Genomic DNA, 21,197 nt, shown 5'->3' with positions numbered 1-21,197 from the left:
AACAAATTTAAAAAGCAAATATTCTTTCATGTATACATATACTGGGCAAAAACATTTTTAAAGTCTCCTACCACTCAAGAAGTACTTAAAACAATTTTCTTCTCCTCAGAACATATGGATTCATATACAATCAATGTATTTACTAAGGAAAGAAAAAAAAAAAAAAAGAAAGGAAAAGCCCCCTCAGTGCCATTATGACCTATTTTTGCCTGAAAGGGTCATCTGAATCCTGGAAATGAAACACTGTGAGGCTTTTAGTCTTTTTTTCCCCATTAGAACCACAGATGAAAGCTGTTTACTTCATTATCACTGATGTCATGAATCAATTTCAATTAAATAAAACCAAAAAGCTCAAAAGGGATAAAAGCAAAGTTTCTCCACAAGATGCCTATACCTAATGTCACACTGACTCATTTTCTTTTTGAATGATAACTATTTTGTACATGTTTGACACTGTCTAGATTGCTCTTCTACAGATCTGTCTTTTCTAGATATACCTCTGCCATTTTTTGAAAGTTTAATTGCATTTAAGTATTGAAATTAGAATATGGAGATATTTTCTTTCCAAATTTAGAAGATACAAGTTCTACATTTATTTTATATTCAAAATAAATAGAAACAAAATTCAAGAAAATCACTGTATAAAAGAATGTATTACCGATTTTTACTTTCATCTTTGTAGTTCTAAAAGTTAATGGCTGTACTGAAAGAAATCTTTTCTATATGTTGTAGACCAGACATGTGGAGAGTCACCTCAACACAGATGTTAAAGATACAGAACAGTACATGAACCAGGCCCCAAAGGAGGCAATCAGAGAGGTCAAGAGCTGTGACAAGACAATGCTATGCACTGTCACCCCCTCTCCTCAAAATGTAGGCAGAGACATTTCTCTGCTGCTTGGCCTCCAGCTCGGGACACAGGATTAGGTCCCTTAAAGAATGCATGAAGCACAGGCTCCCAAACCTCCCTATAACCTTACTGAATTGTGATATATATAGTTTTCAAAACTTTCAAAGAAGCAAATTAATCCTATGCCAATGAAGAAATCAATGCAGTACATATTCAGACAATGGAATATTACTCAGCCATCAGAAAAGATGAATACCTACCATTTACATCAATGTGGATGGAACTGGACGGTATTACGCTGAATGAAATAAGCCAGTCACCATATGGTTTCACTCACGTGGAATATAAGAAATAGTGAAAGGGACTATAAAGGAAAAGAGGGAAACTGAATGGGGAAAAAAATAGAAAGGAAAACAAACCATGAGAAACTCATGACTGAGAAACGAACATAGTGTTGCAGAAGGGGAGGATGGTGGAGGGATGGAGTAACTGGGTAACAGGCACTAAGGAGGACACTTGATGGAACGAGCACTGGGTGTTATACTATATGTTGACAAATTGAATTTAAATATTTTTTATTTTTATTTTTTTAATTTTTTTTAAATAAAATATTTTTTAAAAGACCTTGTTAAAAAAAAAAAGCATGGCTACTGATGACATATTTCCACTCAATTGCAAAGTAGATCATTTTAATTTTGTGGGTAAATCTTTAAAATGGCATATTTCTTGGCATGAAACTAGGATGCTAGAGAAAGTTCTATTTATACCCTTCATTCAATAAAGTTTAAATGAGACCCCAAATTGGGCAATATTAGAAAGAAGGCAGCCTCTGGGGTCAGAACATCTTGGTTTAAAGCTATCACTTATTCCTCTGTGAGCAATTTTTTTTTAAAACTCTCAACTTCAGTCTCAGGATAACACCACCCCATAGTGTGAAGATCAAATGGAACCACTGGTGCCACACAGACACCCAATACCCTGGAAGCAGACAAACTGGGTTTGAAACCTAGCTGTGTAGCTTTGAACAAGTTGACTGACTTCCCTAATGCCCAGGGGTTCCTCATCTATAAAATGGTCATGGTTCCATTTTCTTTTGATAAGGTTGTTATGGAGATTAATTAAAATAGTCCTCCCATCTATGCAATATAGCACTATGTTAGCACTTAAGTGTTCAAAAGACGCTTAAAGATAAGGCAGTTACACACATGGATTATCCAATTCAATCCTCTCAACAACCTTATGAAGTAAATTATATTATGCATAAACAGATAGGGCTCCTACTTCAGCCATTAGGACAAAAATAGCATTTATATTAAGTTGATTGTACTAATCAAACTAGGGATATCTTCATCTTCACTACTTCATCACCAAGATGATGTAGTACAGCAGTCAAGATTACCTATTTTTATTAGTAAAGTCTACAGAGGACTGGAAACCAAAGGAGATTAAACCTAAAAATGAGATTAATAGGTTTCCCTCAGATCCTTCCATCTACACAGAGGAAGTTCAAAGGAATAAGAGTAACTTGAGTAACTCAAGGAACTTTAAGAACCTAAAGAATAAAATAGTGAGGATTTTCAGTTTTCATTTTTATTTCTCCCCCTCCTTCCCACAATCTTCTACTAAAGACCATCATTCACTAAGTTGTCACTAGACCCAGTCTCATGTCATTCTGGGCAAATCACCCATAGAATGTGCAGCTCTGGGGCACCTGGGTGGCTCAGTCGTTAAGCATCATCTGCCTTTGGCTCAGGTCATGATTCCAGGGTCCTGAGATCGAGTCCCCACATCAGGCTCCATGCAGAGAGATGCATGTTCCATGCATAGTCCTCTGACTATGTCTCTGCCTCTGTGTGTCTCTCATGAATAATAAATTTAAAAAAAAATTTAAAAAAAGGGAAGTGCAGCTCTGTCTCATACACGCAATCTCAGAATACCTGGGTTTGTGCCTCATATCCACTGCGGGGACCCATCAGATATGATGACTGGCCTTTAGAGCAACAGAGAGTGGGGTAAGAACAGTGGCCATGGGAAGAATAGGTCTTAGCAGGAAAATAAGGGACTAATAGATGGTAAAAAGCGAGAGAGAGCTGTGCACTACAACTCTGAGCTAAAGCCTCTACAATTAAATCAATCTCAAACAGCATTTAATAACATAAATAATGTAAATAGAATGATACATTATTGGAAAATTCTTTGAGTTAGCCAGTTAACTTTTATAGATATCAAATTATTTTGGCTTCCTAAGGAATTTTTTACCTTGTATCCTATAAATATCTGGGGAATTATATATAGATCATGACTCAAATTTGGGGAAATAACAGATTACCTTAATGATTCTGCAGGAGGAAAAAGTAACAGATGGTACTTTTCTGAAATTATCTATCACACCAACCTAGTTACAATGGCACAATATGCCAGGGCATTACTTCTCCATCAACAAAATTCTATTAATGAACATTATTAGAAAATCCACTCTCCTGTTCCTCAAATATATTTAGGCCTTCTCATTCTCCCTTCCTATTCAACACCTCTCTCATACTTTCCTTTTCTTTGTTTCTCTAAATTATATTCTGCTAATTTCTTTGGCTTTATCGTTCAGCTAATTCTCCCTTGGTTTATAATTTCTGGTTAAACCAGAGGGAGTTTTTTCTTGATTATATTTTCTTTTTTTCTGTGCCAGTTTAGTATACATCTAAAATAAATACACACATGGATACCAACCATTCATTTTAGGGTATCTAATCTACCATTCAATTATCATCAGACAAGGGAATCTTATCCTATCCTTACTCAATACCTCCCTCTTCTTTCCCCCCACCCCTAAAATTCATTTAGAAGCCAAGTAGTTGACACAGTCTAAGAAATTGCTAACCTATCTCCCACTGCTAAGTCAGGCCCTCACTATTTCTTAGGCAAGCTGGTAAAGCCTTCCAGCCCAGTCTAATGATCAGTCTTTTCCCCCACTAAGGTCTGGAGGTAGTAAGAGACAGTTGTTAATCAGTTCCAGACTGTCCCTTGGATTCCAATCCAATGTTCTTGTTTGTCCTAATCATCCCCTACTTCATGTCCATCTTTCCTGCCCGACAGTCAACCCTATAGATTTCAGCAGACAGCACCAAACACAGAAGAAACAATTTTCATAGACTAATCAGCTTCTATCATGATATATGTTATGGCTATATAATCTTCATTAGATCTTCTGTGCAGCATCTCTGATCAAACCTTGACTGATAGGGCAGTATCTAGAGGGCTCATTCCTTAAAGAGTTGCAATATAATCCATCAGATATATGTAACTTAGCTTATTCAAGCAACCCCAAATCCCCTAGTAATAGACAGATAGGTTGTTTCTAGTCCCTGCTCTTATAAATAGTGCTGCAATTAATATTTTTTTCAGACTTTTATCAGTCTATCTCTGAAATAGATTCTTAGACTATGGGTCCAAAGGGTAAATAATCACTATTGCTCAGTTCTCTTTCCTCCTTCTTCCATACAAGCAACTGTGGCAGATACTGGTAGTCGTTAATAACCATCTCCCATTGTCGCACAATAAAACTTAGTGGGGCACTAAGTTAAAGACGACTTCTTTCAACCTCCCTTGTGACTGGGTGGTGGCACCATGATGAAGTTCTGACCAATGTAATGTGCAGAGATTTAATATGTGCAATTTCCAAGTCATTCCTTTAAGAGAAGGAGAATTCTCTTCCCCTCCCCACCCCATCCTTCCTCATGCCTGAAATGTTTCTGTGATGATGGGAGCAGAACAGTCCCCTGGGACCAGAAGCAAAAGTCACAAAGACAACAGAGAAATCAGACAGAAGGATTCTGGTACCTTGATATTTATGGGAGAGAGAAATCAATTTCCATCTCTTAGTGTCATATATGGATTTACTGTTAGCCTAAATAACATATCTAACTTTTCAGAATCCTCTACTTCACAGATTTATCTATGTTGAAGAGGTCATTCTGTAAATAAAATATAAGTACTTAAATGCATAGATTTTATAAACATTGTATTATACTCAAAAGTTTTCTTTACTTATATAGGAGTATGTTCTGTTTAATTAAGATTACTTAGTAATTAACCTAAATGGGCTATCATGTAAAGAATACAACTCCCAATTATTTTTGCAAAGGATTGTCAGCCTAGTATTTAAAATACATCTGTGAACTCCTTTAAAAAAACTCAAAATGTGTGATGTCTGGGTGGCTCAGTGGTTGAGCATCTGCATTTGGCTCAGGATGTGATCCTGGGGTCCTGGGACTGAGTCCCATATCGAGCTGCCCAAGGGGAGCCTGCTTCTCCCTCTGCCTATGTTTCTGCTTCTGTGTCTCTCATGAATATATAAATAAAATCTTTAAAAAACAAAACAAAAAAGAACTCTAAATGTAAAGGTTCATATCTTTGGTCTACTCTATTCTATACTCCCCCAATGTATGCTGAAAATTCAAAAAAGGATGCAGGAATAAGAGTCAACCTATTAAATTATTATCTATGGATACTAAAAGTCTTCCCACTGCCACCACTTCTAAGTGGTCTTTGAGATAAATCTAAAGTATCTTTTTTCACTGCTATATGTGATTGTTAATACAGAAACGTCTTCTACAAAGCATTTCAGATTACGGACTCAAAAATGCATCCTGAATTCTATATAGGAAGCGAGAATAAAATAAGATAAATGGAAATAGGCAGAATTAGTCACTGCTTCAGAATTGATATGAAGCACTGGTTCTCAAAATTTAGTTGGAGTCAAAGTCACCTGGAGCGCTGCTAAGAGACAGCTTGAGTCTCACACTCCAAGGTTCTAATTCAGCAAGTCATGAAACCAGGCCCAACAATTTGCATTTCTTTTTTTTTTTTTGTATATTTTTTTTATTGGAGTTCGATTTGCCAACATATAGCATAACACCCAGTGCTCATCCTGTCAAGTGGCCCCCTCAGTGCCCATCACCCAGTAACCCCATCGCCCTGCCCATCTCCCCTTCTACCACCCCTTGTTCGTTTCCCAGAGTTAGGAGTCTCTCATGGTTTGTCACCCTCTCTGATTTTTCCCACTCATTTTCTCTCCTTTCCCCTATAATCCTTTTCACTATTTTTTTTTATTCCCCAAATCAGTGAAACCATATAATGTTTGTCCTTCTCCAATCAGAGAACAATTTGCACTTCTAATAAGCTCCCAGGAGGCTAATGCTTCCGGCTCAGGGATCAACTCTAGAAAAAACATGGATATAAAAGGTTTTGGTGGCTAGCCCTTTTTTCCTAGACTACTTTCTTCTGCAGAGAAACTCTCAAGCTGTGAAAGAACCTCTGTTTTGTTCTTTACTGAGCCCCTAGAGGTCAAGAAAAAATTCAGAATTAAAGTCCTTGAAATGGCACATAATCATTGGGAAACTTCTGAAAACCTTTGAGCCCCATTCCTGATGAGTGTTTTCACAGTCTCTCCCAGTGCCAAGGCTACAACAAATTTCTCAAGCTCACTCTCTTAGGTGGAATCCTATAACATTACACATTTCCTTTACCAATCATGATTTTGACATTTGCAACAAAATGGATATTGCTTTTCTAAGTTTCTTATTCACTATTTATTAAATATGTACTGAAAAAAATCTGCATTAGTTGATAAGCTTGCACAGTTGGTCTTACAAATATAATACCCAGAATATCTAAAGCAATTAGCAATCAAAGAGCTACTTGGTGTACACCATCCGTGTCTTCCTATTCACCTCCAGTCTTTAAATTCTTATGTTACTTTTAATTCCATTATGAGATATAGATCACAACAGAGTTTCTAAAAAATGAAAACATTCCATTTAAAATATGTTTAACTTAAGAGCATTGGAATTCTGAAAAATTTCCAATGGAAGCATAAAATGGTATAACTGCTTTGAAAAATTCTTCAGTAGATTCTTACCAAGTTAAATGTGCACCTACTTTGTGATGCAACAATTCCATTCCTAGATGTTTATTACTCAAACGAAAAGAAACAGTATGTTCACAAAGCACCTGTTCAAGAATGTCCCTAACAGCCTTGTACAAAGTAGGAAAAAACTGAAAACAATGATGGACATTTGTTCATCAACAAGAGAATGGATAAATCGTGAGTATATTCATACAATAGAAATATTATTCAGCAATGAAAAGGACATAAACTGCTGATAACAAGCAACAACATGAATGAATCTCAAAAACATTAGGTAGAGCAAAGAAGGCAAATACAAAAGAATATATATGGTGTGATTTGTTTCTATGAAGCCCTAAAACATGTGCAACTGATCTATAGGGACAGAATCAAAGTGGCTAAGCTTAAGGTAGAGAAAAAGAGGAATTGCCAGGAAAGAGGCAGAAGGAGCTTCCTGAAACTGCTCCAGATTTTGTTTTTCACATTTTTTCCCTAGATGTGTAAGACTGTCAAAAAAAATCTATCAAATTGAACACTTAATATCTGTGTACTTTATTGTATGTAAATTATATAATAAAGAATGTTAAGCTTAACTATTCAAGAAAAAGAATGATTTACCAAAGCAATGTTCTTTATATTCAAAATAAAATGTACTTTAGACAGAATTGTTTGATATTTAAAATTTCCATTATAGGTGATAAATAAGCAGTCACAGATGAATGGTTCCAGATTTAAGATTCTGAGCTCATGGTAGGGTGACTGAACATCTCCATTTGCCTTAGACAGTCATTCCAGCATTGACCCGATGCCACAGCACTGATAGTGCACCCTTCATTATCAAATGTATCCTGATTCAGAGAAAGACCAATAGCTAGAAGGACATTTGATATTATTTGGTACAATGCACTCATTCACTTTTCCATTCAACCTACATTTATTAAGCATCTACTATGTAGCTAAACATAGTCCCTATATTCTTGCTACCATTTCACATTGCTCCTTTGTCTCCACAATCAGAACCTAAAACAGCTAGATTGTCTCTAAAGTTAACATAAAAACAGTGAGAGACAAAGTAAATACAGAAGAAACCAATCAGAATCTTCTATAAACAAGGAAAATACAAATCAATATTATTAAATAAAAAGGTTATCATTTTTTTGAGCTATGCAAAACAAAATGCATAAAGATATCCACAAATACAAAATAAAGGAAACCTTTACCTGCTGCCCTGTAAAGTATTTTAGGTTCAAAAAATATACAAGGATTTCTATCCTCTATGCATGACAAAAGAAGTCCCTTGGCCTGGAAAGGGCTTCTGGGTACAACCACCTGCAAAACAGATTTTTTTTTTTAAACAAAAATTTCAGTATAAACTGTAGCCCAGTAAACTCATTTATAAGAAGCGTTGATATTTCAGTAACTAATTGTTATTAGTTACAGAAATCATCTTTTTTAGCCTAATTACCATTATAAATTTTACATATTGCCCCATCCCCCCAACATTCCATTTGTTAAATAAGTATTTATCAGATGTCCACCATATTCTGGTAACTAAGATACTGTTCCTCTCTTAAAAAGCTAAATTTGCATACACAGACTAAAAGGAATACATAAAAAGCAAAGTTGTCACTATCTTATATTCACCTATAGAAAAATCTTTTCCACTATTACTCTACTGCTACTTTCAAAGGGCATGTAATTATTCTCCAATTTTAATATACCAAAATCCCCTCCTTTCCCATGAAACATAGGGATCATCCACTGAGAGTTCTGATCTGGGCACTATAATGTTCAGTTATTGCAAAGCTAAAAAAAAAGTGTAGAGGCAACCTGGGTGACTCAGTGGTTTAGCACCACCTTTGGCCCAGGGTGTGATCCTGAAGACCAGGGATCAAGTCCCACATCAGGCTCCCTGCATGGAGCCTGCTTCTCCCTCTGCCTTTGTCTTTCTCTGTGTCTCTCATGAATAAATAAAATCTTAAAAAAAAAAAAGAAAGAAAGAAAGAAAGAATAGAAAAGAAAAGTGTAGGTATTTCCCACTTCCAGTTGAGAGGGATGGGCTCCAGGACCATCTTGAGAAGGCCTTTGACAATGAGGAAGATGATCAAAGCAGTTGGCACATGTTGTTACCTGGGCCAAGTACTCTATATGGATATTACTCTTCATAGCAATTCATACTATTATTATTTTCCCCAATTTAGAAAGAGAGACAAGGGATTAAAAGAGAGATCAAATAACTTGCCCAAAGTTTTACTGCTTGCTATACCAGGGATTCTTCCACAGTTCTGACACCTAAGCCTAAGCTCTTACTACACCCTTTTGCCTCAAATCACAAACTTATGTCTAGTTTTTAATGACAGTTAAATAACTGCATAAGTGTCAGTGTTACATGGGAAGAGTTATTAAAATAAATCTGATTTTATCTCAAAGACTCAACTAAGATTCCTTGAAACAAATTACGCTTGGCTTTCAAAGTTAATTTTATACTATTTTAAACTAAGGGATTCTTAATTAAAAAATAACACAAATCTCACAATTCTCTATAAAACAGACTGCTGAACACATTGCTTACTGTACTACACAATGTCTTTATGTTCCTTTAGTTTCTCTTCATCTGCTTTCCTCATGTATTTTCAGCATTTTGTACTATTTTCATTTGGGATTAAAAAGAGGGAAAGGGGCAAGTGGAGAAAAGTTAGGAGATTAAAAGAACGAAAATCTGTTCTTAAAAAACACTGGGTAAGGGGCGCTTGGGTGGCTCAGAAGGTTAAGTGTTTGCCTTCAGCTCAAGTGATGATCCCAGAGCCTGGGATAAGTCCCTTTTGGGGCTCTCTGCTCTGTGGGGAATGTTTCTCCCTCTCCCTCTGCCTGCCACTTCCCCTGCTTAACATTCATTCGTTCTTTTTCTCTTTCTTTCTCTCAAAATAAATAAATAAAATCGTTTAAAATGCTGGATAAGAACATTAACTTTAAATGTGAATCAATGTTCAATTTAAGCACAAAAATAAATGTAGCTTCAAATGTGGCTTCTGTTGGAACCTATCACTTCCGGCTTGCATTGAAAAATTATTCAACCTCTACTCAACTAAAAAAAAACTTTATGACTTTGCTCTGGTATAAAAAATAAAAATAAGACAGACATGTGTTTACAACCAATTCATGTTATCCAACATATATACAGTCCTGGGAAAGATAAAGGTATTTCTATTGTGATCCCTAGAAAGCTCTTCAGCAAAAAGAAATAGAAAAGATAATGTAAAAAATTAAGACACAAAATATGCAAAACAAGCCACATTTTTTTCTTTTTTAATCAAAAGACCTAAGCTATTGTGGAACACTTAAAATTACTGGCTTTAAAGATATAAGGTTTTAAAAGAGAGATGCTTCAAAATTGTTTGATCAAGTATTACCTTACCTGGACTGGAAAACATCTGGATAACAAAGGCTTCTTTTAAACTGAAGCAAAAATCCTAACCCTCTGAACTTTGAGGTAAAATATGTACTAAACAGTAGGTTTATTAAAATTAATCCAGAATCAGTTAAATGAGAAAGCTGGATTAGAAAGAAACATCTTTGAAATAGGGGTAAGTTAAACCAACTATGTTCTCTGTCTCATTCTCTGAAGTCTGTGAAATTAATGTCAGGGTTAAGCCAGTGCTACTTCAACAAGAATATTCTGTAAACCTGGGAACTGGAGAGCTGATCTAAAATAAATACTCTCTCTAAAAATAAACAATTAAGTTCACATAAATTCCATAAATCCTGTTTGCTTTCCTCTGGATAAGCCTATTAGTTAAAAGAATGAACCAAAATGGAAATATCCAACACAGATCAAATAAAGTACATAAATGAGGATACCTTGATTCCTGGGCAGTGAGCAAAAAAAGCTTCAGGACTCTGAGAATGATAAAGAGCCCCGTGGCCCACACAGCCCCAAGGGGCCCGGATGGTGAGGCTTCCACAATTAAAAAGATCTCCAGAGCGATAGCGATACTTGGCAGCTTCATTAACAATCTGGGGGGGGGGAGGGAGGAGAAGAAGGACAGGTCACAAGGAGTTCTTTATTTCCATCCATTTCCTTAACCATTTATTAGATCTTTAAATATATGCCCATAACAAAGTAACTCATAATGCATTAGCTCAAAGATGACAAAAAAAAATCTCCATGATAAGAGGTGGGACAATGGAGGCAAAATGTCAACACCTCTTGGACTTAAACTAAGAAACGTTCAGTTATAGGGGCACTTGGGTGGCTCAGTAGGTTAGGCTAAGTGTCTGCCTTTGGCTCAGGTCATGATCCCAGCATCCTGGGATGTGCCCTACATCAGGCTCCCTGCGCAGTGGGAAACCTGCTTCTCCCTCTCCCTCTGCCCCTCCTCCCCCTGCTTGTGCTCGCTCACTCTCTCTCAAATAAATTAAATCTTTAAAAAAAAAAAAAAAGAAGAAGAAAGAAATGTTTAACTATAGTAAAATGAAACCTTCTTACCTGATCAAAAGCAGGGAAAATATAATCTGCAAACTGAATTTCTGCAATGGCGGTAGCCCCAGTGACTGCAATCCCAATTCCAAACCCAACGATTCCTTGTTCACACAACGGTGTGTTGAAAACTCTATCTTTTCCTAAAAGAAGGTGAAGATAATCTTAATATGACAAACGAGAGTGTGGTAATAACACACAACACAACCAAAAATTCAGGGAATTAATGGTGATGAAGAAAAAAGCATAGAAGAGGTGAAGGGAATAGAAGAAAACTAGCATGATGGCTGGTTTAAATGCAAACAAAACAATTATGTTAACTAGAAGTAGTCAGTGTTTCAACTGAAAGAAAGGTTGTCATTCTAGGATAAAAGAAAGCAAAACCCAACTATTTAAAAGAAAACACTGAGACAAGAAAGATAACGAACAATGAAAACCCTAGCCAAAACAAGCACAGGATTAGCAAAGTAGACTTTAGAGGAAAAGGCATTACCCGAAACAGAGAGAAAATTCATAGTTTTAAGGGGTGCAAATCAAAGTAGGACATAAGTCTAAATTTACACTCATGAACAACACAGGCCCTAAATAAATAGGAAAAATTAACAGAATTAAAAGGATAAATGAATATATTCCCAATATGGTGGAAGATATTAATATACCAATCTCAGTAACAGAAAAAAGCATACCAAGATACAAAGGTGGGAGTAGAGAAGATTGGAAAAGGATTAGCAAATATGACCTAGCTGACACACGCAGGACACTGCACCCAACAGCCAAGAATACAAACCCTTTTCAAGTAAGCAGAACACTGACACTCACTGACTGGGCTATACATCCAATGTCCACATATTTTGACAGATTAAAATCGTAACAGGGTGTATTCCCTGACCATGATGGAATTAAGCTAGAAGTCACTAACAGAGAATTAGAAAATCCTATCTTAGAAAAAAAATTTAAATATGTCTAAGCATCCACGGCTCAAAGAAGAAATTATAAGGAAATTATAAAGTATTCCGAACTGAATGACAATGAAAACTATGTATCAACTTACTGAGGTTTACAAATTTACCGATGAACAGCTTTTTTCAGACTAACCTCCCCACATATATTAACTCTGGACAAAATAGAACAAAGAACTACTTAATTAAAGGCACTGGAGAGCCAAAAAGCACACCTAAATCCAAGAGGGCGACCCTTGAAAGAAGGAAGAACAGTGGTTAAGTATAACATTTTCAGAGCTTGTCCCCTGAGAGGACTCTCCAATCTCTGAGACAAGGACTGCTAGGATTCAGACAGGACAGACTCAGTCTTTATTAGCTCAGGTATGAGAGAATGGGGTTCAGAGCTGCCAGTGGCTGGATATGGAGAGAGCAAATCCCTAAAAGAAGAACATTACCGGGGATCCCTGGGTGGCTCAGCGGTTTAGCGCCTGCCTTTGGCCCAGGGCACGATCCTGTAGTCCCAGGATCAAGTCCCACGTCGGGCTCCCGGCATGGAGCCTGCTTCTCCCTCTGCCTGTGTCTCTGCCTTTCTCTCTCTCTCTATCTCTCTGTCTCTCTCTCTCATGAATAAAATCTTGTAAAAAAAAATAATAATGCATAGAGATTATAGTCCTAGAGACAGGAGTCTCCCTTAGTTAAAAAAATGTCTTAGTGGGCAGCCCTGGTGGCGCAGCGGTTTGGCGCCGCCTGCAGCCCGGGGTGTGATCCTGGAGACCCCGGATCGAGTCCCACATCGGGCTTCCTGCATTGAGCCTGCTTGCTTCTCACTCTGCCTGTGTCTCTGCCTCTCTCTTCGCTCTCTCTGAATGAATAAATAAATAAATCTTTTTTTAAAAAAAAAGTCTTAGTGATTTACAAGAAAAAGCATTCTTAACAACCTAACTTCCAGAAGGAAACTCCCATCTATCTTAATATTAATCCTTTACTAGAGGGAAAAACCACCTTAACTTGGCAATGGCAAGATCTCTGATATCTTGTAGGTCCTCTTTGGCATACAAACATTCATTTGAAAACCTCTCTTTCCCTTACCTCCCCTAACTCCCAAGTATGTAATCAGCCACCCCTCACAACCCCAGGGCAGCAGCTCTTCCTGCCCATAGATACTGTCCCTGTGTTTAATAAAACCACCATTTTGCACCAAAGAGATCTCAAGAATTCTTTCTTGGTGGTCAGCCCCAGACATCACCCCACCAAACCTCACCTATATTCCAAACTACATCGGGGCACCCCAAAGTCTGTGCATATACTCTGTTCAAATCTTTGGCTGACCTCTATGGCTGCAGGAGACTCCAAGAGCCCAGCAGAGAACAGCTCGAGCCCAAAATGCTGAGCAAGGATTTCTGCTCTACCCACTAAGGAAAAGATGGAATTTGGAGTCTGAGACTCTTCAAATTAAAAGAGCTTGATAAACACTTCAGGCTTTCCATTGAAACCACAAGGTACATGTTACTAGTGTTCAATTCTCATTTCAAATTTCACCACCTCTCAGCCAATATCAGCATTTCATGAAAACTCCTAATTTTAGGGAGCTGGATAGACATAAATAATGACCACAGCCTGGCAAGGTAACAAAAAGTGTGCAGACAGATTCAGGGATTCATATTTCACTTCCGTGATCGAGGGATACCAGTTCTTCTTGGAGCACAGAATCCACTCTCAGCTCAATCATTCCTTTTGAATATGAACCGCAAATAGGACAGGTGCTGGGGAAACGCCAGCCAGACACATCCTGTAGAATGCACTCTAAAAGCAGCTGCAAAAACTTAAAAGCATGATTCATACTCAGCACCATCTGCAACTACCTTCTGAAATTGTGACCTCTATCACTCATCAGTTCCCTATTTGACTGAGATCAGCTTGATAATTTCTGAAAATCTGCGACTCCATTGAACTAAGAACAATTCATTAGCAGAAAATGAAAAAAAAAAAAAAAAAGATTCCTGCTGCCTGTGGTGGAATCCACAAACTTGGAATACCTGAGCCACCTTAACCAGAGGAGCCCTGTTCTTATTTATTCCCTGTCACTTCAAGTTCCCTAGACTCAGGTATTTTTCATCTCAGTAAATACAGCATTTTCTGATGCTAGAAGGCAGCAAACTCGAGTTTCTCAGAACTGCTACTCAAATACACATTTGGTCTGAGGAATCAGCCTAATTTAACAACTCTCTCCAACAAGCTGCAATGACGTGAACTATAGGTTAAAAATCTATTTTCTCCCAAAAGGTAACGATTGAGGGTAAGGACACACGTAAAATGCACAATAATGAGGACTTTCTCTACGTCATAATGCAATTAACCCAATATAAAGTTCATACACAAACAGTGATTGCACCATGAGCCAAGACAGATGTGGTGTTCAGTGCTATCTCCACAAATACGAGCCTTTGTAAGGCTCAATTCCTTGTCTGTAACAAAAGAATCGTGATACTAAAAAGATTAAAATAATTCATACACTTATTTGAACATTTATAAAGTGCTTAATATTGTATGAACTATATTCTAGATGCAAAGAATAAGCAAATAAAGCAATCCTATCCATGAGTAACTTACATTGTAGTTAGAGGAAAGAGACAAAAACAAAATAAATGAGTAAAATATACAGTGTATTAGATGATGACATGTTATGAAGAATATTAAAGCAGGAAATAGGTAATTAGAAGTGGGAAGTAGAGCTACTGTGATTTAAAATAGGAGGGCCAGGAAGACCCCAGTGAGAGGTGACATATACAGAAAGAGTTGAAAGAAGTACGAAAGTACACTGCACATATATCTGAGGGAATAGATGTTCTTGGCAGAGAGATCAGCAGGTGCAAAGGTCCTGGGTATATGCATTTTTTATTACAGCAGAGGAAAAGTAAGAAGTTCAGAGTGCCTGGTCTGGAGTAAGAGTAAGAAATGAAGCTGGAAGAGTTGACATTGGGATTGGGCGGTGGCACAGATCAGGCAAGGAGGGCCTTGTAAGTCACCATCAACTCTCTTTCTACTATGACAATGAATGAGTCAACAAGTAGGTGAGGGAGACAGGCAGCCATTAAGCAAAATCACAGCATCTTTTCAACTGCATTCCATCTCTCTAGCTGGTATTTGCTGAACAGTCTCTAACCAGACAAAAGGGACATGGCAAGTCTGATTACAGGATACTACAACAATACCAGTAAGAGATGAGGGCTCCTACTTGCAGAAAAGTTGTGAGGCTCTGGATAGAGTCTAAAGATAGAAGGAAAAGGATGTGCTGATGAAATGGATACAGAGTATGAGTCAGAGAAAAATGCCAAGGATGACTCAAAGATTTTGGGTCACGCAATCTGAAAGGAGAGAGTTGCCCTTAACTAAGGAAGGGCAAACCATGAAGCATGTTGGGATGAGATACTAGGAGTTCAGTTGTGGAGATGTTATAGTTGAGAAACCTTCAGATATGAAGGCAAAGCTTGGAAATAGACTGTTAGGTATAGGAGTTGAAAGTCTTCAGCATCAAGACACCCCCCCCCCCAAAAAAGGGTCTGGATGCAATTGCCAAGCAAATTTAAGTGAGTGCATAGAGGAAAGATTCAATGTTAAAAGGACAAGCGATTAAAAAAAAAAAGACAAGCAGTGAGAACAAATATAATCAGCAAAGTTGGGAAAAAAAAAAAAAAAGCCAGAGTTTGGAGAAAAAGTAAGAGAATGTGCTGGCCTGGAAGCCTCTTCTAGGAGGTTAGAGTAATCACTTTTGCTGTATGCTGCCAATTCCAAGTGAGAGGAAGGCTGCAAACTGTATAACTGGTGATATTGACATTAGCAGTATCAGCAAAATAGGAGGGAGGGAGCAGCGAATAAAAGCCAAAGTCAAGAGGGAGCAGGGGAAGAAACATCGGAGACAATGAGCAACAACAATTATTTGGAGATATTTTGCTGCAAAGGAGAGAAAAGGAGCAACAACTAGTTGGATAAAAATAGGAGATCCATAAAGGGAATTTTGTAAGACCAGAAATAAAAAACATCTGCAGGCTGATAAAAATGATCAGTAAGAAAGGAAGAAATGATTGAGAAAATTAATGAACTGGAGAGGCGGAAGAACCAAAGCTATGTCTTTGATGGGAAGGAAAGGGTTTAGTGTGGAGGGATTGACAGGAGTCAGAGCACAGGAGGAAAGCATTTATGGGCCCTGACACGGCATGTAAGCAGGTGCAGTGGTGAAAGCTTGTCAAAGTTCCTTCTTCGCTGCACCTATCCTCTTGGCAAAATATAAAACTAGATTATTGGTAAAAAGGATGGGGGGTGGCAGTGTTGAGGAGAGTATGACATAGTCATCTGGGAAAATGGAGGAGTCAAGGGACCATGACCAGACAGCAGGATGGTGGGAGGCACGAGTGGCCCCTGCAGATTACTAGTCTTAGACTAAAAGTGACAAGATGACTTTTTCTCTGGCAACATTCTACTTAAGATTGCAGGTTTAGAGGATGGATTTAGCAGAGACTGGATTTTCCCAAGCAAATAATGACACAGAATTTAAACTGGGTAAAAAAGGGGGAAAAAAGGTCATCAGGAAAGTGAGATACGGTGACAGGGTGGTATAATTCAGGACTTTTCAGAATCAGTATGGTCAAAATGTTGTTGGATTGGAGGAACCAGAAGCAGTGAGCTGGAGGTTCCAGGTGGAAGTCAGAGTTGGGATGCTTTAACTTGAGATTTGGGAGGGACTGCAGTTACTACTGATAATAACATCCGGGATAGGATGGTTAGAGTGAGAAGCTGAGGTAGGACAGAGGACAGGATCACTAGAGAGACAAAAATGAAACAGTGAGAACACCAGCCCTGTGGCTATTGACAGGAGTACTGGGGAGGGAGACAGTGAGCCATGCTGGAATGAAGAGTGGCCTGATGTGAATGGATGGAGTAATTTACTGAATTAATTATTGATAGTACTCAATAAACATTTATTTTCAAAGGAAAAATTAAATAACGGAAGCTAGTTTCTTTTGATTCAGAAATCCAGTCTTTACTTTCTGAGGGGACTACAATCAGCTTTTCGATAGTTAGAACCAAATTTCTCAAATTCACTCCTATTAAGTAGTATTATGGGATTATATAATAATCTCACACAGACCACATGATTTAGGTCAGGTGGTACATAGAACAGTCATGAAACACATGACCATTTACAACATTCATCCAAATGATAAATAAAATCTAAGATCAGTTGCAATCCCTAACTTTCAAAGGCAGTTTGAGTCTAATGACACCATATTTCTGAAGCTCAAGGAAAGTCGCAAGGAGGAGGCAGCTTCATCAAAGCTATAAATTAAACTCCGTGAATGTTAAAGTGGCCAGGTGCTTTGATTTCATAAAAAAAAAAAAAAAAAACTATGTCTACCCTGAAATAGCTCTTCAATGCTCAAGCTTGGACTAGGTCAGAAAAAAGTATATACTATACAAATTACTGCTTTCTAAACCTTGTAACAGAGTAAAATTAAGTTAACATTTCAGATAAACTTACTGCTATTGATATTACAGGTACTTAGAAGAAAAGACTTTCATACAACATGCCATCTTTAATTTTGCTACCTATGCTTAAATTTTAGGTTATCTCTTTGTAGGACTCCATAATCTCAAGTCCATGCAAACACATGTAGAATGCCAGGTGTTTGATTATTTAAATAACTGACGTGTTAGTATCCCATTTGTTGACAAAAATCAGGTATAGAGTCATACCACCTTCTTAACAGTTTTCTTGTTCTGTAAAACAAACATGATTAAGAAGCTTTACATGACTGGCAGCACACTAAAGACATTAAAGATACTGTCTACAATGTAATGCTGAATATCAAAAGAAAACCAGCAGTTAGCTTTTCTAGCCAAAGGGTCACAGATGAACACAACTGAGTCCACCAGTGAACCCTTCTCCCCACCACAACATTGAGGTGACAACTCGCCCAGAAACAGTAAGAGTGCAAAGAAACAATTAGGAAAAAGAAGCAGCAGCCAAGGGGTAAGGTGTCAACCAATTATCTCCTGGTAGATTATGAAAGTTAGTGAGTACCTCCATTTGCTCAGTGCCCAGACATTCTTCGAAACCCATAACTAGTTTTAAATTAGCTTTCCTTTTGAACACAGTGGTTCTGCAAGTTATTAAATCTACCTTGGGTAAAATTAAACTTCTTATTCCCATAAAATTTCTGGAAAGGCAGATTTAAAACCGCCCATCTCAGGACGCCTGAGTGGCTCAGCAGTTGGGCATCTGCCTTCGGCCCAGGGCGTGATCCTGGTGTCCCAGGATCAAGTCCTGCACCGGGCTCCCTGCATGGAGCCTGCTTCTCCCTCTGTCTGTGTCTCTGCCTTTCTCGCTCTCCCTCTGTCTCTTATGAATAAATAAAACCTTAAAAAAAAAAAAAAAAAAAAAAAAACCACTGCCCATTTCAAAGCAACACGTATTTCCTTAGGACACAAATCTGAACAGGTCAGTATATCCTTCCAGAAGAGATCAACTCTATCAGGGAAACACCTCGAGTTCCTGACCAGAAGGGTAAATAAGGAGATGAAAGATTCATGACTAAGCTATAAAATACACCAAGGGAAAGGCCATTATAGATACAATTTTTACGGGGGTAGATAATACATCGCAGTAAATTCAGTCACAGGCTTTCTGGAATATATTGTGATTTAACATTTTAAAGTTTGCTGACAAAGGATTTGATAAAGATGAAAGGCATTTGTTTCAGGGTCAAGTAAAGCAAAAATAAAGTTAATCCAGAGGATCACTTCTACCTCTTAAAATAAGTAGAAAAGTAAATATAGTATTCCATTCACTAGAAAGACATTTAGAGAATAAACATGCAAACAAATTTTAAAAATAGAAATACTAGGGCAGCACAGGTGGCTCAGCGGTTTAGCGCCACCTTCAGCCCAGGGCATGATCCTGGAGACCCAGGATCGAGTCCCACATCGGGCTCCCTGCATAAAGCCTCCTTCTCCCTCTGCCTGTGGTCTCTGTCTCTCTCTCTGTCTCTCATGAATAAATAAAATCTTTAAAAAAAAATAGAAATACTAGGTAGAATGGCTGTACAATTTACTTTCCAAGTGGAAATGTCTGGGAGTGTTAAAGATACCAAAAATAATTAAACAGATGTTAATTGATCTCAACAGGCCTAAACAGTACAGACTCAGGAAAACAGGGTTGTTCTGAATAAACCAAGACATATAGTCACCATTATTAGGGTTAAGTAATATTAACACCTAGATAAAAAGTAATAAAGAAAAATATAAAGCCAAATGTCCACCTTAGCCATAACTAATCTACCATATATTAGCATCCTAAATTAGGATATTCCTGTTTCAGAGCTAGAAAATTACGAAGTGAATTGAATATGCCATTTTATCATCATGGTAATGATCACAGTTTACTGCCTACAGTGGACACTGTAATGTCTGCACCCCAGACCCCATGTGTGAAGAACTTGTTGCCCTGCTTGCTGAGAATGGTGTGGGCATCAGTAGTCAGCCCTTTTAGGAACTATATCAACTATAACAAACTTTCTAACTCAAAAAACCCATAACTTTCAAAGGCACTATCCAATGATTGATCAGTGTGAGACTATAACAGTCTGGTCATTTCAGTTCAATTAAGGACAACCCAAAGGGTTATTATGACTCCAGAGATCCCACAGGGTTGGCCAAGGTGGTCCTCGGACCTATATCACTTCTAGACATTTCTCTCTACCTAATCTTGCTTTTACTTGAAAGCAGCACTCTACTTATGGTTACAGAAGACTCCAGATCCTAAGGTTTCCAGAGTTAGGAAGTATTTTACCTGTATTTACAACTACCTTAAAACATTCTTCAAATGCCTCTGGGCAACAATGGATAGAAAGGGCTGTTTGTGAGTCTTGTCCTATAGATTCCTCCTCTATTTCTCAAAAAATCTTTGGCAAAGAGTTTCTGGGTCATTAACATGGGTGAGAGGAAAATTAAAGATAGAAGTCAACCAGGAGCAAATCCATATGCTAATAAACATTTACTGAATGAACAGATGGAGGGATAAAATGCAAACGTCACTCTGTAATCAAGAAGTCTACAATTTTGGGTACAGATCCAAAAATATCCACAGATCCAACAATCAGTTGCAAGGATTCAATGACTAGATTAAAATTTGTAAGCTTCTTTCCTGAGAATACAGAATATTTCATTCATCTTTGGACCCTCAATATTATCTAGCACAAGGTCTTGAATTTAATAGTCATTCAATAGCATTACTTGAATGAACAGGCTTAAAAGACCCATCATCTTGGGCTGAAAAGGCATTTTAGTACATGGTAATCAGGATGTGGTAATGTTCCACAAGTACTCCAGGCATATAGATATGACAAGGCAAAAAGAGTAAGTCCATCCGAAATTGACATGTACTAAGCAACATATTCATGAATTTTTTTATAGTAGGAAAATGCATAAAGATGAGAATTATGTTCCATTATCCCTTGTACCTAGATCTTGGCACAGAGTAACATTTAAAAAATATTTGTTAAGTGGATAGCTGAATGAAAAAGTAATCAAGGGATGCCTGGCTGGCTCAGTGGTTGGGGATCTGCCTTTGGCTCAGGGCGGGATCCCAGAATCCAGGATCGAGTCCCATATCGGGCTTTTTGCACGGAGCCCGCTTCTCCCTCTGCCTGGGTCTCTGCCAATCTCAATCTCTCTCTCTCTCTCTCTCTCTTCTCTCTCTCTGTCTCTCATGAATAAATAAATAAAATCTTTTTTTAAGAAAAGTAATCAAAATAATACTCAAAATGATACCTCAAAAAAAAAAAAAAACAAAATGATACCTCAAATCAGGGGAAATTACAAAATTAGATGGATCATAATATCTTGAAAATCCAATTATCCACACAAAAAATTAATAGCTTATTCACTTCATAGCTATATTTTAGGTGGCCATGTCTTAGAGAAATCAGTTTTAGAAATGACAGAAAAGGAAGAGTTGATTCTAAGCAACTC

The 21,197-nt window shown here is 37.6% G+C and overlaps 1 protein-coding gene across 2 annotated transcripts in view; it reads right to left on the bottom strand.

Moving 5' to 3' along the window:
- Window positions 1–21,197, bottom strand: part of BCKDHB (branched chain keto acid dehydrogenase E1 subunit beta) — a 214,369-nt gene that overhangs the window by 155,913 nt on the left and 37,259 nt on the right. For both annotated transcript variants that reach the window (XM_055330823.1, XM_055330824.1), the window contains exons 4-6: window positions 11,239–11,372; window positions 10,611–10,766; window positions 7,973–8,081 (exon numbers count right to left, since the gene is read on the bottom strand). In XM_055330823.1, the coding sequence (XP_055186798.1) occupies window positions 7,973–8,081; window positions 10,611–10,766; window positions 11,239–11,372 (399 nt within the window). The remainder of the gene's footprint in view (window positions 1–7,972; window positions 8,082–10,610; window positions 10,767–11,238; window positions 11,373–21,197) is intronic.

Source organism: Nyctereutes procyonoides, unplaced genomic scaffold (genome assembly GCF_905146905.1).
Source record: "Nyctereutes procyonoides isolate TBG_1078 unplaced genomic scaffold, NYPRO_anot_genome, whole genome shotgun sequence".
In the NCBI taxonomy this organism is placed as follows: domain Eukaryota; kingdom Metazoa; phylum Chordata; class Mammalia; order Carnivora; family Canidae; genus Nyctereutes; species Nyctereutes procyonoides.
The sequence above is the reverse complement of the archived record's forward strand: the minus strand, read 5'-3'. Positions and strand labels throughout refer to the sequence as shown.